General features: G+C 40.7%; 1 protein-coding gene across 4 annotated transcripts in view; it reads left to right on the top strand.

Annotated features, from left to right (window-relative positions):
- Window positions 1–16382, top strand: part of kcnc2 (potassium voltage-gated channel, Shaw-related subfamily, member 2) — a 105181-nt gene extending 88799 nt beyond the window's left edge. Inside the window, exons 2-5 of one of the 4 annotated variants that reach the window (XR_005608946.1) lie at window positions 4036–4969; window positions 7685–7846; window positions 13032–14152; window positions 14773–16382. Coding sequence is in view for 3 of the 4 variants with exons in the window: in XM_031748571.2 (XP_031604431.1) it covers window positions 4036–4969; window positions 7685–7846; window positions 13032–13177 (1242 nt within the window). In the remaining variant the exon portion in view is untranslated. Of the gene's footprint in view, window positions 1–4035; window positions 4970–7684; window positions 7847–13031 lie in introns of all 4 variants that reach the window. The other 3 variants (XM_039601591.1, XM_031748571.2, XM_039601590.1) reach the window with 3 other exon arrangements.
- Window positions 16383–17303: the final 921 nt, after the last annotated feature.

A 17303-nucleotide genomic window follows, 5' to 3' on the forward strand; every position in this document is an offset into this window, starting at 1 on the left:
CCATGTGCACGTGACATGAAGGTCACAGGTTGGAGCTCCTCAGCAGCCTTCTGAGCCGTTATCACTGACAAACTCTCTGAAGAAGCATGCCAGACAAATGGCTTCTGCTAAATTAGATCTGCATTGTTCAGAAATCGACTGAACAGTGTGTGTGTGTGTGTGTGTGTGTGTTGTGCGCCCTGTGCTGGCTTTAAACAGTGACTTATAGCAGCACGGGACTTCTTCATCATGCAGAGTGCGTGTGCTGCAATCACATGGTAAGTTAGCACATTTGCATTTTTAACACCTACCATAAATAACCTTGGGAGGCTGTGTGTGTAAACATGGGCATCAGTGCGTACACCAGCATGTGAGTGTGGGTTCATGTCCAGCTGCTGTTCTGTGACACGATGCAGCTTTTAAAGGCTGCTGTACGCTACATCCTTTCTGTACAGACGTGAACACATCAGAATTACATCCCAGCATGAGACAGAACTAGTCATTAGTTTGCACAGCATCCACACAGCTACAGGAAACAGCTCAGGCAGTCCTGCTTCTCGTTTCAGGCAATGTCATGATAAGAGGACAGAGATGGAGACAGCAGGGAAGGTGAAATAAAGACATCATAAAAAGAAGCACAGGAAAAAAGAATGAATTTTAAATTAGTAGATTTTTCTATTTTTCTGTTTAATGTACACAAAAAAGCAACAACACAACAAACAAAAAATGCTGTGGAAAATTTAAAAGAGCTGCCACAGGAGCTCTGACCTATCGGGGTATGCAAACTGGAGCTATGGTGGCATCCTGTGGTGTTGGCAAAGGATTGTTTGGGTCCTGCTGGTTAGTTTGTTACAGTGCATGCCACACATGCTCCGTCAGATTCAAATCTGCAGTTTCAAAGCAGGGTCAACACCTTGGCAGGGTGAAGTGTTTTGCAGGCACAGGCTGGTACCATGGGGGAGTGTGCTTGGTGTCTGTCTTTGGTAGGGTTAAATGTAAAAATAATATTTACTTAGTTTACTTACTTTAATAACGTGATCAGTGTTTTTCACTTTGCCTGTTGTGGTTGTGGCTGATACACACACTTGTAAACCCTCCAAACCACAAACACAAACCTTTTACTCATTCAGCTCTCAAAAGCTAGGCTCATATTCTGTATTCAAACAGTGCAGGACAGTCTCACCCACGGCCCTCTACAGGGAGCATTATTCTTCTGAATGTTGTTTAATTTTGCAGCAGGTTACAGAATTTGATTGCATCCAGAGTGAGTCCGATGATTTGCTGAATTTCTTAGCAAAATCAGAGAAAATGTAAAATCCTTCACATGCAGTACACTGTACTGTGTTAGTTCAGAAGTGACATCCCACTCAGTAATGGCGTCTTGTTTACCTCCGCCTACAGCTTGGATCAGTCTATAGTAGAGGAAAAATAAACTCATAGACCAGTGTCAGAGGTGGGAACAGAACAGCCTTGTTATATTGCTGCTTTCAAACTTTTTACAACATCTTCTGCATACATTTGTGCCATTGAAAGTGTATGAACAAAAACACTTATAGGGTAATGAAGATACATAAAGAGAGGCGCTTGAGTGAATGTACACACTCAGTTCAGGATCACAGTAACCCAAATAGTGGCAATGATATTTTGAGAGCGTGTGAGTCATGCAATCCAAAACAAGACAGAGTGTGAAACGACTTCTTTAGAGCACAGTAGGTAGAGCGCACCAGTGGACTGTGGGAGGATGGTGGAGAAGCAGCATACCAGGCTGGAAATCTGCTCCATCTAGCTCTTAGAGAAAGTCCAGCATGTCTTCTTCCACAGCGGCTGAATGCCTGGATTTGAGCTCCGCATCAGGAAGCTGTTTCCATTAAGGCTTTGCAAAAGACGTCAAAAACATGAAGTAAAATAGCTTAAGAAATTCTCTATGTTACTTTAATAATGCAGAGTACGTCTGGGAGAATGAATAGATTGCTAAACTCAAAGTGATGTCAATGATATATTTATCTTAGATCTATAGATTTAGACTTTACCACTGTGCAACAAATTTCCATCTGCACAAGGATTCTCCAGTAAGGTACACTACCAGTGAATGAGTTAAGAACAAGTCTGCAACTGGGTGCCAGTTAACCTATTGCTTAGCACTAACATAAGTGACAAAAGTAAGGCCAAAGTCAGTCGATCTTTAATTAGGGTAATCATTTTTTATAATGTGTTGCTAACAGACTACATGTCCTGATGTGTTAGAGATCAGGGTTTGAATGTCCTACACCAGATTTTCCTTTTTAATTTGCCCTTTAAGCTTCGAACTATTGGCTCTAGAGCAGGGGTCAGCAACCTTTAACACCCAAAGAGTCACTTGGACCCGGTTTCCACGCAAAAGAAAACACTGGGAGCTGCAAATACTTTTTGAAATCTAAAATGAAGATAACATATTGTTTTTTACCTTTGTGCTTTGTGCAAACATCTAAAGTAAGTAAGTAAAGTTTATTTATTAAGCGCTTTTCACAGACAGGCAGTCACAAAGCGCTGTACACAAATATTAAAATAAACAATACAATCAATAGACATTATACACAATGTGAAAGATCAAATGTAAATAATGTAAAGAATATAAAATACGTAGATCAACAAAAGGCTTGTTTGAACAGAAAAGTTTTTAACTGCTTTTTAAAAGAATCCACAGAGAAACTAAAGTGTGTTGCTTATGTAATCCATGAAGTGTTACAGAGAAAATTACATTTTATTTATGTAATTAACACATTTTGAACTCTTAAAGAAATATAACAAAAGGAAAGACACCCAGCTGAACTAAAATGATCCATGTAGCAAACAAAAACTGTTATGAGCCGCCACCCTTATATCTCCTTTGGGCTGTTGGAGCCTTGACCTGACTTTTAAAAAGTAATTGGAAAAAAAGCACTATGCTGCTAAAAAAAATAGATATTTGCAAAATTCTGCCTAAATATGTATTTTACCTGGTTAATGTGTGTGGCGGGGTGAGGTCTGCAGTGCCGCTGCATGCGAGGCCGATGCAGCTGAGCGACACCCGCAATCATGCCTCGCCGCCTTAAAGTCTGTGCTCTCTCTGCTGTTGTGTTGTTGGGCTGTGAGCTGCAAAGCTACAGCCGGCTGTATGCGTACAGCAACCGTGTGTGAAAAAGTGCTCAATAAAGAGATGCTCAAAAAGCATGCTCATGGAAACATCGTCGGGTCTGCCGTGATATGTTTACAATGGGACTTCTGCTCCCAAACCTCTGCGCACAGCGTCTGCAAATCGGGGCTTTCATCTTTATGCAGGACTGTAAGCTGTCATCTGTGAGGCGGGAGCGTGTTTGTTTTTAACATAGTTCACGGTGGAGAACAGCTGCTGACATAATGTGGATCCGAAGATCCATAATTGGCCTACCTGGGGTTGAAAGTCTCGATAAATGCATGGCGTTTTGGCGGGTACACCAGCTTCCGCGAGTGTGACGCTTATTTTGAGCGATGAAAAAAATAATAAGATATAATTTTATTTTTATATTTCAATATCACAATAATCTTCCAATTTAGAACTACAAGTTAAAAAAAAAAGAACTAAACACTTCTAATTTATTTTCCCAAACCACCCAGAGCCGCATAAAAAATAAAGACTAAAGAGCGCATGCGGCTCCGGAGCCGCTGGTTGCGACCCCTGAGCTAGACTAATATAGTAACAGCAGCTATACTATGAGGTCAGAATGAAGTATGTTTTTGAGAGGAGATGTGTAACTCAATATGCAAACCCAAAAGAAGAGATTCCCCTTCCTCGACACCTTTCTCCACTGGGGTTGAAGTCTACTGGGCCTTTCTTGCTTTACTAGACTGGATCTGCATTCTCACATCAAGTCTCCTCTCTTTAGTCCCTTCGAAATGATGGAAATGTAATAAACCTGTTGTAGTTTGTCCCTTTCTCATGAGAACATTTATTGAATGATTTTGGTGTCAAATCTATCCTAAATAGTGTAGGATGTCATGGTTGAAATGAAATGTAATGGCCATAATGTGTTTTTCTCTTTTTTGTCCTTTTTCTCTTAGTTTATTGCCTTTGTGTCTTTGTTCTTCATCCTGGTTTCCATTACCACCTTCTGTTTGGAGACTCATGAGGCTTTCAACAAAATCATCAACAAGACTGATGTGGCACGGGACAGCAACGTGACCGACTCAGGTCCACAGTATGAGATCGAAACTGATCCTGCTCTTACATATGTGGAGGGTGTTTGTGTCTTCTGGTTCACCATTGAGTTCCTGGTGCGTGTGACCTTCTGCCCAGTCAAGTTGGAGTTTTTTAAGAGCGTTCTCAACATCATCGACTTCGTGGCTATCTTGCCTTTCTACTTGGAGGTTGGGCTGAGCGGCCTTTCTTCAAAGGCTGCCAAGGATGTGTTGGGTTTCCTCAGGGTGGTTCGTTTTGTTCGTATTCTGCGTATCTTCAAGTTAACTCGACACTTTGTGGGACTTAGAGTACTGGGCCACACATTACGGGCTAGCACCAATGAATTCCTGCTGCTCATCATCTTCCTGGCATTGGGAGTGTTAATTTTTGCCACAATGATATACTATGCTGAACGAATCGGCGCCAAGCCCAATGATCCCACGGCTACCCTCCACACTAAGTTCAAGAACATCCCCATCGGCTTCTGGTGGGCCGTGGTAACCATGACAACACTGGGATATGGTGATATGTATCCAGAGACCTGGTCAGGTATGGTCGTGGGCGCATTGTGTGCTTTAGCTGGTGTGCTGACGATAGCCATGCCTGTGCCCGTTATCGTCAATAACTTTGGGATGTACTATTCTCTGGCTATGGCCAAGCAGAAGTTACCCAAAAAGAGGAAGAAACATATCCCTCAAGCAGTGCAGGGAGGGTCCCCCACCTACTGCAAAGCTGATCTCAACACCACCTGCAACAGTACTCAAGGTGACCTGTGCCACGTCAAAGGGAGCAGGGTACTAGAACGCAACCGTTCAGGTAAGACCATATGTTCAGACAAAGGTCATATGGAAAACAGAACTAAGAGAAGCTTTGTTTAACAGTCAATTCAGATTACACTGAAGGGGGTTGTTTATGTAGTGACAATGAAGAGAATTCATGAGGGACTTCCTCTTAGTTAGAAAGCCGTGGCCATCTGACAGATTCCCCAACACTAGACATGATTTCCTCATATGACCCATAAGCACCAAAGCAGTTGCCCAACAGATGACGGAGCTGTTTTTACAGCACCAATGCCAAAGGTACAGAAAGTGGGAGATAAGCATTCAGACTCCTTGTTTCCAAGTGTTTCTTCCTGTAAGGATTGCTCATTTGGTTCTCAGACCGTAGGTGGCTGTTTTTCCCTCTAGGACCATATCAGTAATTGACTCTGACACATCTGATATTGATGGAAATTAATGTTGACCTCGGTATACTCGCTTTCTTTGAATTCTAGTGCAGACATTCCTCAGGGTAGGTGCTCCCTACTATCTGTTTATTAAGTCCCTGAAACTTACATTTAATAACCGCAGAATAATTCATGATTCATTGACTGGATGCACAAACAGAATCATTCTGCCATAGTCACTTCTCTGATTTTCTCAAAGGTCATTTAGAATTTAAGTCTGCAAAGATACTTTCCTCTCATGTGTCCTTTAGATAGGACATATTATCCTCATGTGTAGATACCAGCTTTGTACTGAGTCTGATAGTTCATACAAACCCCAACCCTATGACATCAGAATATGTTGTTGTTTTAACTGTTGTTGGTAATGGCACACATATTTCTTTTCCAAATCATACAACTTGTTCTGAACAATTACATATTTTTGCATTTTTTATAGTTTTAGTTTTTGAATCAAATAATCACAATGTAATAAAGTACAGATTTTAATTTAAAGAATTTTACAATAATCTTTGCATTTTCCTACGCTCAGAGTAACTGGACATGGACAAACTGACATAATTTTAAATGAAAGGACTGTTTTGAATCCTTTTAATTCTAGAACCCACGGATGTCATTACATATATATTCCTCCACTGAGACGCTCTGCCAGGTCTTTATTTAGATGCCACTCATTTGTAAGTTGTGCCTTCAGTTTTTGGTTTTGCTTTTTTTGGGGGGTGGGTCCTTGCATTGGTGTCTCTTTGGATCAAATATCGAGGATTCACCTGTCCAGGTAACATATATGCGAGTTCATCCATTGGAATCAACCTGAGATATTCGCAATCAGGGAACAGGCCTCACCTGGCCATGAAAGTGCATCTGAAATTAAGACTATGTCAAACAACTGACTGTAATTCCTGAACAGATAATACATTTTTTGCACCCGTTCAGTTAAAGTCTGCACCAATCACATCATTACTGTTTGATTTAAAATCGTTTGCGGGCACAGATGTTTAAATATGTGTAGCTAAGGCAATCACTAACGCTCCACACTGGTGTTATTTAATCTTGATACTTTTTCATCTTTACCAAAAAAAAAAAAAAAAAATGAGATGATTTTCCTGCAAAGGGAAACACTGCTATACTTTATTCCACTGTGCCAAGGACCTCCACTGTCATCCACAAACTATTAGAACCACATAAATGTACCAGCCCTTCAATTTTATGACATATTCAATCATAAAAATTGACATGGCCAATTGTGAAACTGTCAGAATGTGTCTTTAGTCCCCAAAGAGGAGCTCTATGACTGCCAGAGCATGTAGTGACACGTTAAGAAGAATGTATTAGCCTTCCTGATAATGGATGGAATATGCCACTCAAATGCACAATCATAGCTCTTTTATGTAGACAAGGCAAAAACTACATCAGGTTTAGGCTCTATGAATGATGCTATTTGGCAGGATTTTTATTTTTTGGGTAGAATGGAAACATCAATCTCATCTGTATCTTTTCACAAGGCTAAAGTAAAAACAGATTTCTTGAAATCTTTGAAATCCACTGGAGTGTGGTCAGATTTCTGACCTTTGCTGTGTTTCACAGAGGTGCTTTGACAGAAACATTTTAAAGCAGGAGGCAGTTTTGTTTTTGTTACAACCAAAGCTCTTCTACTCCCTCCCAATCCCCTATTCTAAGCTCATACATCCCTATAAATTGAGATGAGATGACTGAGATGGTCAGTGTCCCATGTGTACACAAGTTTAACATTCCTTCTTTTTTGTACTGTACTGACTGTAATATATTTGAATATACAAGCCCAGTTACAAAAAAGTTGGGAAACTGAGTAAATAAAAGAAGGCTTTTTTATATCACACAAACACATGTTTTATTCACAACGGAGCAAATAACAAAAGCATTATTTTCTTAAGTTATCTGAGTTATTTTTGTCCAATATTAAAATGAGTTTGCTCACATCACCTTTATGTTCAATATAGAATATTCTTAGTGACTTTTAGAAAACATATATGACCCAAACCTCGCTGAAAAGACACGTTGCATAACTCCTCAAATTATGAGTCTCTTAGATATTTGCTGATATAACACTGAAGTCAATCGATACTTTATTTCTACATTCAGCTTTCGTTCTATGGATTCAGATTGTAGTTTCTTTCTCTTAAAGGCAGACGTGAGGATTGTAGTTTCATTGCTTGGTAACTTGTTCTGTTGTCATGTTTATAAGGGAAAAGCACCACAAAATCATCAGTTTGGTGTAAATTCCATGAATGAACAAAAGCGAATATGGATGTGCAAATGGATTTTTCTCTCAGTTCTGTCTGCAGACTGCAGTGACCTCACCATGTCTCCTGAGGAGAGGGTTCCCATGCGTAGGTCAAGCACCCGAGAACAGGACCGCCGGAGTGGGGGGACCTGTTTCCTGCTTGCTGCCAGTGACTACACCTGCCCTGCAGACGGAGGGATACGAAAGACAGGTAGTTTAATTGATATGGAAAATTTCACCTTTTTTAATGTCATTTAATTCATCATAGAATTAGAATATTGTGATGTCATTTTATAAAAGTATTCTAAAAAGCATGCGGATCTGTTGTTTGTTGGGAAATCATTGTCAAATCCACGCTTGCTGTTGTGCACTGCTACTGATTGGTTGTTTGATTCATCGGTCATCATTAGTAAAGTTCAGTTTCCTGGAACCACTGGTCTGAATAAACCGAATAAAATGACAGATACTTGTCCAAATGCTCATCAGCTGATCCATGTCCTTAGTGAGTGGCACACCAACATCCCAGGAAGGGGGGAGGCTTTATGTTCAGCCCTAGTCAGCTCAGGTAACGTAACCAGTTAATGTGCTGCCGCGACTCCCCGCAGGGACACACTGCATAACATTTTTGGCATTTCTGAGGGGCAAACACATCCTGGCAGCTGACTCAGAACTGTTGCTTTCTTCACAATTTATTCCTGTTTTCTGGTTGCCTGGAAACAGTTGAATAAATTTCTGACCCAGTGTCTTACTTTTTTGGCTGTGGCCTGGTCCACTGTCCGTCTACAGCATGCAAAATAATTGCCAAGTACATCATCTTCCTGTAAGGTGATGATACACCAGCAGATAGTTTTTCACTGTCAGAGGGGATAAAAGGTTAAGGAACCAGATTTTAGTCAACTCATAAACATATTTAACTTCTTCATTTGTGTTATTGGCTAATGTCCAAGGCAAAGAGTGGTAGAGTCAAGCATTAGGCCATGAGCGATTTATCAGCAGACCGATATTATGAGCTGATATTAGTTATTTGCTGCTCTATTTGACATGGCCAATAAATGAAAATCAGCAAAAGAGATGTTGATACTGCGTAGTTTGTCCATCCAACGACACTCGGCAACTTCCCTGTGGGCAACACATGTGTTTGGGATACAACAACAAGCTTATCCAAGCAGTAGGCTATAAATCACCAGTGGATATCAGTCTTATAGCTCTGGGTACCATTCTTAAAAATCCTGTATTGGCTGAGCCCTACCAAACATCATCATCAGAGGATATGCAGGAAATAGACGAGGTTTTAGTTTCTGTTTGTAACTCTTGGCCATGAAGGTAACATTTATTTCTAAAGACTGAAGCTAGCTAGGTAGGGAAGCTTACATTATCAGCTCCTGTTAGAATTGATAAATACACTATTATATCAGCTTCTTAAACTTTTTCTCTTGTACCTTTGGTTTTTACATTATTTAGCAAACCATCAGTTCCGATAAAGCAGTTCTTTGAATTTGAGTTTACAGAATAATGAAGAAGTCACTTTCCCAAATATTATGAGTTGGAAATAGCTCTGATTGCATGACTGAAATAATGTTTTTCATAAAATTACAGGAATAAAATTAATCATTATTTGCTGTCAGACTTGCCCTCCTGAATTGCATAGCACACGTCACCTTGTGCTAGTACATTGTGAAAAGGTCAGACTCAGAAAGGGCTTGCTAACACTTTGACCCAACCTAAAGGTTATTGTTAAGTTTGCACCTGCTGAATTTCCTGAAAGCGTTGTTGCTGTTCTGTGTGATATCAAAGGCAGAAAAGGTCAGGAAACAAAGTGCATGAATCAAGCAGCTCACAGAGCAGAGATTAGTTCAGACTGCAGCTTTTTTGATAGATGCAGATTATCTCTGCTAAATAGAGAACATACTAAAATGTCATTTGGATGCCATGTGAAACATAAAACATGTCATTCAGGTTGTTTCTTCTATTTACCTGCAGAGACATGAATCTTGTGTTAATCTGCAAAGTAAAGTGGAAACGTTAAGCTTTGGCTAACTGCGTTTTATGAGAAGGTAACTGCGTCTCCAGGAGCCTTGCAGAATATCCGGCTCACAATGTTATTGCTGTAAAGCCACAGAGTACTCATTGGATGGCAGGCAAATCAGCGCTTCTGTTCCACTGATTATTTTGTTAAAGCACCCATTATACACGAATTCTAATGAATGCACATCATTATTTAGGCTTGCTAATGGAGCCTTATTTTTCCAAATGCATTAAGCAACAAACCCCCCCCCCCCAAAAAAAACCAACAACTGCTGATGGCTTTAAGGCGTTTTTTTTTTTTTATTATACCTTTATTTAACCAGGAAAAGTCCCATTGAGATTAAGAACCTCTTTTTCAAGGGAGTCCTGGCCAAGAGGCAACAACACTTTGAAATTACAAAGTTACATACATATTTTAAAATAACAATTACATTTTAAAAAACGATTTTCTCTGGCTCTCTCAATCTAGACTTAAAAGCATTTAATGAAATAAGATCTGCTATCTTCCAATCTTTTTGCAGCATGTTCCATGTGAAAGGGGCAGCATAAGTAAAAGCCCTCTTTCCCAGTTCAGTTCTGGCAAATGGAACATTGAGCAACAAAAGATCGCTTGAACGCAGGCTGTAAGAAACAGTACTTTTCCGTGTGAGCAGATCGCAAATATAGGTGGGCATTTGTCCAAGTAGGGCCTTATAAATAAAGATGCACCAGTGAGCAAACCTCCTGGAGGACAACGAAGGCCATCCCACTCGAGCGTAGAGATCACAACAATGGGTCAAAGCCCTACAGTTTGTAATAAACCATAGAGAGGCATGATATACTGAGTCAATCTTATGAAGACACTGGGGTAATGTAGCAGGTTAACCTGTCCACATCTTCAGCAACAGCGCATCATGATTTTCAGTGAAGTCAGGTGAGCAGCTGTCCCTTTTATCCATCATGGTTGCAGTTGCCACCACACTGACGGTAATGCATAAAACATGGGTTCCTTTCTTGTTCCCACTACCTGTTGGCTCAGACCCAGGCTCTCTTTTGTTCTGCTCGCTTGGCTCGTTCTGAAAGAGCCCCAGTTTAATTTGCACCCATCCTCTCAGTGAATCAAATGGTGGTGTATGCAGGGCGGTAATGAGGCAACATTTCCATTTGCTGTTCCTAATCAGCCGATTGGCATGCTCCATTAATGTGCTGGCTGCTGTGGCTTGCTTGTTTATTTTGAACCCAATGCAGATTTACTGATGTGCATCACATGCAGAAGTTTGAGCTGTTGCTGTTAAGATGATTGAATTAAGGTGTGTCGATTATCATCATCATCAGTATGTGTCTGGATTCATACACACAAATACAGTAATATTTGATACATAATCTAGGACACGTACATGTTGTTCATTTTAACCTCCATATTGTGTCTCAATATATGAATTGGAGGTTTATATGTGCACTTGTAAACCGTTTAACCGTTCCTTGGACATTTTATCCATTTCTAATGGGAGAAAATACTAATGATGATGTCACCGGTGCCATAACATGAACGACTGCTTATGTTTTATTTTTCAGCCCTAAAGTTAAAGAATTATAATATCTCTCATTTAGCTAAAAAGACTCTGACAGAATTCACAGAGGCATTTCTTAGAGGTGGAGCTTGCTGTGGAAGTTACAGAAATACAATTACAGAGGAGCTTCGCTGGCTTGCAAAGGTCAAAGAACTTTCAAGATACATACAGCTTCAAATGGCAACACATAAAATTTCCAAAATAGCCATATGTTACTAACTAATTACCTAGCTAACTACAGAGTAGCACGACTGCTCCATTATTAGTTTAAGTTTTCATTACAAGCACCAAGAAACAGAAACACTGTCTACGATATAAACAATAAAATAAAAAACTGACCTTTTCTCTTCCGTTTCATATCCACTTTTCATTAAGTGACTAAGCACCACTTTTTCAGAGGAAAAATGAACGTCAGCAAAGTAAAAGAGAAATGAAGTAGATTCCCAGCATCAGAGGACTGACTACAAATCCCACGAATGTTCCTGTTGTGTGTCAAACACTGGCCTGGTCACTGACGTCAGAGTTCCTAACCAAAGATAGCTGTGCAGCTTACTTTTTCAACTTAATTTTACCAAAGCTGCCATCTGTGATGTCATGCAGTTATGTGGGGCATCTGTGATGAAATTACGCGTATGCAGCTGCCGCTGATAGAGAGGAGCAGCCGCACTCCAGTAGAAACAGATAACCTTTACCATGACTAATTCACTAGTTCACTGACCATTAACGAGTAAGCAAACCTGTGGTCCAAGATGTTGCAGAACACGTCACAAAGCTGTCTTCGCTGTATCGAGATCCGTAGATGTGGGTCAAAGCAGGAAAAAGTTCATTAAAGCAGAATGTTTTCTTAGGAATCTACTAAAAGGAATATTGATTATTTTTAAATGACAGCATTTCGTACTATTGAATTTCGATATTTCATCTTAAAAGTTTAAAATGAATGGCACAGCTGGCCAAATAGCAAACAGAAGTGAGATTCAGCTCTGACATGCTCAACTGTTGGCATTGTTACATTTTTGGACCTTAAAGAGGAAAACGTGAAAACTGCGCATGGTGGGGTTTTAAAGTCTTCCACTTCTTCATCACTCAATTTTAAAACATTTAGTCAATTTGATGTGACACAACAGAGAACTTCTTGCCATCTGAAAATATAATATTATTGAGCAATATATTTATATATTAGTGCATTGTTCAACAATAAAAGTAGCCTTTTTTTCAACATCTGGTGTGACGACAAGGCTACCAGTAGCTCCCTGCTAGCATAGCATGAATGCAGCATAAAGAAAAGCTCGGGTTTAAAATGTCGCCACACAAACGGCAGCTTTCTACACTTATTTTGTCTCAGAGTAGGCAAAGATTTAAATAAAGAGAATTTAATCTAATCATGTAGCGATTTACTGCAGGAACTACAGATGTGAACAGATATCAATATATCCAAATTTGTTTGTATTTGTTGTAGTTGTAAAGGATTTTATATTTCAGTTATTTCAGCAACAATATATATAGTTAAAGTTAAATATATAGTTAAAGAAGCACTTTTGAGCCAGTGAGGTTGTTTCTTCCTCTCAAGCAGCTCCAGGCCTAAGAATTTTGATATGCCTTATGGCCACTGTCATGAAATGTGCTGCACATGCACTCACCATACAGTATGTTACTGTTGCTATGTCTCACTCCTGTCTCCTGTCTTGTCTCGGTTTACTCGGCTGGCTCGGATTTGGATCGTTGCCTGCCTGCCTGCCTGCCTGCCTGTGTGTGTTCATGTACTGTTCCTGCACAACCACCTCCACCACCACCACCACCTTTGTCGCCCCCCCTCATCTGAAGGCTATGAGAAATCCCGGAGCTTAAACAACATAGCAGGCATGACTGGCATGGCTGGTAACACTCTGAGGTTGTCTCCTGTGACCTCGCCCTACGGATCGCCCTGCCCGCTACGCCGCTCTCGCTCCCCTATCCCTTCCATCCTGTGAGATGTCCAGCTCTGGAGCGCTTTGACCCAAACCAACCCACATCCGTTCCACTAACAAACCACATCCCTCTGGCATCAAATCTGAACTCTGTTTTAGATCTTGTGACTAGTGGATAAGTACTCCACCATCGTAGCCAAGAATCGTGTAAATATCTCGAGTAACCTGAGCAAGTTCTGCGCTTTTCCTTCAAGGTACATCTGCTTAGCTCACATTCATCTCCTGATGTACCTTTCAGCTTGATATTATCATAATTTGAGTCTTGCAATAAAAAAACTATTACTGGTGGCTTCAGAAGTAGCAGCCATAACGTGTAATAAAGGACATTTAATAATCAGGGATATTAGATGTTGTTATATTTAGATACCTTGAAATAGATGTGCTTCCAGAAAAAGAAAGAGAGATGTCACTTTGTTTTAACCTCACATAAACTGTGACTTTGTTGGTGGTAAACTGTGTTATATTTGGGTTGGAGATGGAGAGGAGGGACAAGTTGCTTTTCACCCACTGTTGGGCCTGCTCGTGTTTTTGCATGGATCATCCTGTAACCATCGTCTTCGAGCAGCGTGCACAGAGGAGGGGAGGAGAGCTCGAGGATCTATAGAACAGACTTGGAGTTGTTTCTATAAAATGTTGTAACGTTGGGATTTAGGCGAGGGAGGGCGTACCCGACTCGTACCATGTCTCATTTTGCCATTGGCTTCAGCAACAATCCACTGAGGAGTCTAAAAACACAGAAGCCCAGCTGGGCGTTGCTTTCTGCTCATTTGCTGCTATTTCTGAATAACTTTCTCCCCCTCTCCCTCCTCCTCTGTGTCTAATTTTCTTCTTTCCTCTGACATAGTGCCACCAAATCTGTTGTGTTTCTGGTTGTTACTCACAGATAACTGCAAAGAGGTTGTCTTTACTGGTTTTACACAAGCAGAGAGCAGCGTTCTATCTTAATGGCTTGAAGAAAGGCACCGCCATAGTGGAAAGGTAAAGGAATGAGGGTGCCGTGCCATCTCACCCTTTTCTTGGTTATATTCCAGTATGTGTGTGTGTGTGTGTGTGTGTGTGTGTGTATGGGGGGGGCAATAATCCGTGAGGTGACAAGCATAAGCATAGACTTGTAGCATTTTATTCATGAGATAATGTCCACAAAAAAGAAATAGATACACGTCCCCAGACTAGAGTAAAGCTAATCACTCTTTTTGACAATGACAGGCATAAACTTTGTCTGCGTACCAACAGGTCTGGGCAGACGTAACCATGCAGCAGTGTGCCTCGCCCATCACTACAGTATGTCTATAGAAGTAGCAGGAGGTTGCTAAGCAACTGGCTCACAGCTAGATGCATCTTCCACGTAGCTCGGCAAAAAGTCAAACTATCAGAAAGAGGAGCTTCTCTTTGCCTTTGCACCAAGTTATTGACTCACCCCTTACATGAACGACCCCAGCACACAGACGAGCCTTTAGAAATGAGTTTTGTACTGTTTTGAATTTTGTGCATATATTTTTAAACACACAGCGTGTGCATGGTGAGGTCTGATGCATTTCTTTCATCCAGACATGTGTTCGTATTTTATTTAGACAATTCATTTCCTATTTGAATAACAGCGGGATAAAATGTCATCAGTATGAGGACCTATTGCAGTGGGAAGACCTCATTTGGAGCCATAAGGCCACGTCTACTGGACAATAAGGACGCGGATGCACCTGAGAGCCACTGACCGACAGCCAGTCGGTGAGCAGACTGGACGACTCACAAAAAATTCTTATTTTGAAAAGGAAAGCAAACTGGGCTTGTCCTTAAAGAGACTATCTAGTGCGTAGATTCTGCTCCTGTAAATACAAAACAACACAGCACATCTGGGCCATGTGGCTCTGTCCACACATCTGTCTTTTGATATAGCGAGTCAGGTACGAGTCGGCTGGCTGCTACGTCGACACTCCGAGTCGATCATATTTCTTGCTGTGGTATCCCTCCTCGCAATAAGTGTATTGAGACGCATCAGTCGAGGCACTTTGTGTTCAAAACAAGGAGTGTGTTCATATATGAAATTCTACATAGAGTATATACAGTGTAGAGAGGCAACGTTGAATAAATGTGACATTACGATCATCTCTGCTTTTGTTCCTTTCAGTAATTTCAGTAGGTTAATTGCTCTGCTGTGTGTAGCTGTGTGTAACTGTGTGTGTGTGTGTGTGTGTGTGTGTGTGTGTGTGTGTGTGTGTGTGTGTCTGTGTGTGCGTGTGTGTGTATGTGCGTGTCCTAAAAATCCAGGGTAAGGTCTATAGCCTGAAAGGCCCGGTCAGAGAAGACCAGCGAGTGGACTTGATGCTGTCACTCTTGTACATTTAGCACAAACACAAATGAGACAGAGCTCCCCTGTGATGCAGTGCCGTTGTAGAAGTCCCCTCTCTACCCTGCGTTAGTGCTGCAGACGTTCATCTCTATACAAACCAAATTATTCTTACCAGACTATTCCTCATGACTCCTGGTGGCTAACAAAAATAACTTGATTCTTCCAGATCTTTCCCCTTGTGGGGGTGAAGCAAACGTGTAGCAGAAGTTTACCAAGTTATACAGCGGGACTTCTAGAATGGCTACATCTGCACAGTAGCAATCCCACATACCCACACAATCAGATTGGATTCGCAATAAGCACCCGAAAAACAAAAGCACCGATCCACACTGTGATTTCAGGAGCCTGTTAAAACAGGAAGGTGAAGGAAAACGAGTGAAACAGCAGCTGTAGAAGCTGCCAGGCCAGACCTGAAAGTGGCACAACCGGCACAGTTGTAGGCGCCCTGAACCCACCATCCTCCTCATGTAGTACACACGCTGCTTCACTCTTTGAATTGACAAAGGGGTACCGTTCTCCGTGTATTTCTAGGATGATGTTATAACTTGAAAAAAAAGGTGTTTATTTTTTTGAAACCAGAACATGTATTTTTGTGTCTTACTGTTGAGTACTTTGCTCTTTCCTGTAAAGTCCTGGTAGTCTGATGCTGTGCTTCTACATCGTGTCCTCAAATTGTCAGGCTTTTGATCCGAGTTCATGTTTCGTGTGTTTTACTGTGAGCATAATTCTAGTTTGAAGTCTGTATTTGTGGAGCCTTTTGTTGGCAAGTGCATGCTGAAAAGAAAAATCATTATGTCAAATTGTAAAAAAAATAAATAAAATAAAGATGACATATTGTATATCACGTTCAAAACAATGTGTATAGAGTAAAGGTAAATGCTATGTGAGAGACTCACATAAACTATTTATCTTTTAACTAATGGTCTCTGTCTTTGCTTTATTTCACCTGTTTTCACACCAAACAAACCCTCACTTTTCATATTGGAATCAATTGTCTCCACTTTTGTAAATAGAAAATCCACTTATTTCTTTGATAATGCTTAACATTACCTATGAAACCACCTTCAAATTTTTCCCTTTATCTTAGTGACTTAGTCACCCTGCAGTGGATTCCTCCGTGTGAATAAGAACAATCTGTGTTTTCCTGCTGACTTCATTGATTTTTATTTAATCTTTGCTCTTGGTTAGTGATTGTAAATAGTTGTAACAACCAAGTGGTTACATGTGAAACACCCTCAACATTGAACCAGCCGTCCAATGGGAGCCAACCTGCCCGACTTAAACTGACTGCAGTGAATCTCAAACAGATACATTTTTTTTTGCCATGATGTATGATTTTCATCATTTATAGATTTCATATTTCTGCCAGTTTATTACACTTAATTGCCAACTTGCTCCTATTCAGTTAACTACTGAAACCAGACTGATCCATTGCTCATCTCGACACAAAGTGGGAGTGAAGATGGCAGCTGGCTGTGAGTAGTTGGTCCCCGTCTTTGAAGCAACCATTTCAAAGGCAACGTGTTCGCTGCAAACAGCTGACGTAATTTCGGTTGTGTCGTGGTCTCTGACCGCTGTTTTCCTTAGTGTGACATTCCTTATGAGGACATTTCAGCGATGGTGGGGGTGTAAGGGCCATTTGACACTTGCAGCTTCACCTGAAGACGTTCCTCCAAAATGAATCTCTCCTGCTCAAATAAATCTCAGCAGAGGGGTCTTTATCCAGCTGTCAATTTTTCTGTAAGAAAAAAAAAAAAAAGAAGTAGTCTTATTATATAACAA

This window comes from Oreochromis aureus, linkage group 17 (assembly GCF_013358895.1).
Source record: "Oreochromis aureus strain Israel breed Guangdong linkage group 17, ZZ_aureus, whole genome shotgun sequence".
Classification (NCBI taxonomy): domain Eukaryota; kingdom Metazoa; phylum Chordata; class Actinopteri; order Cichliformes; family Cichlidae; genus Oreochromis; species Oreochromis aureus.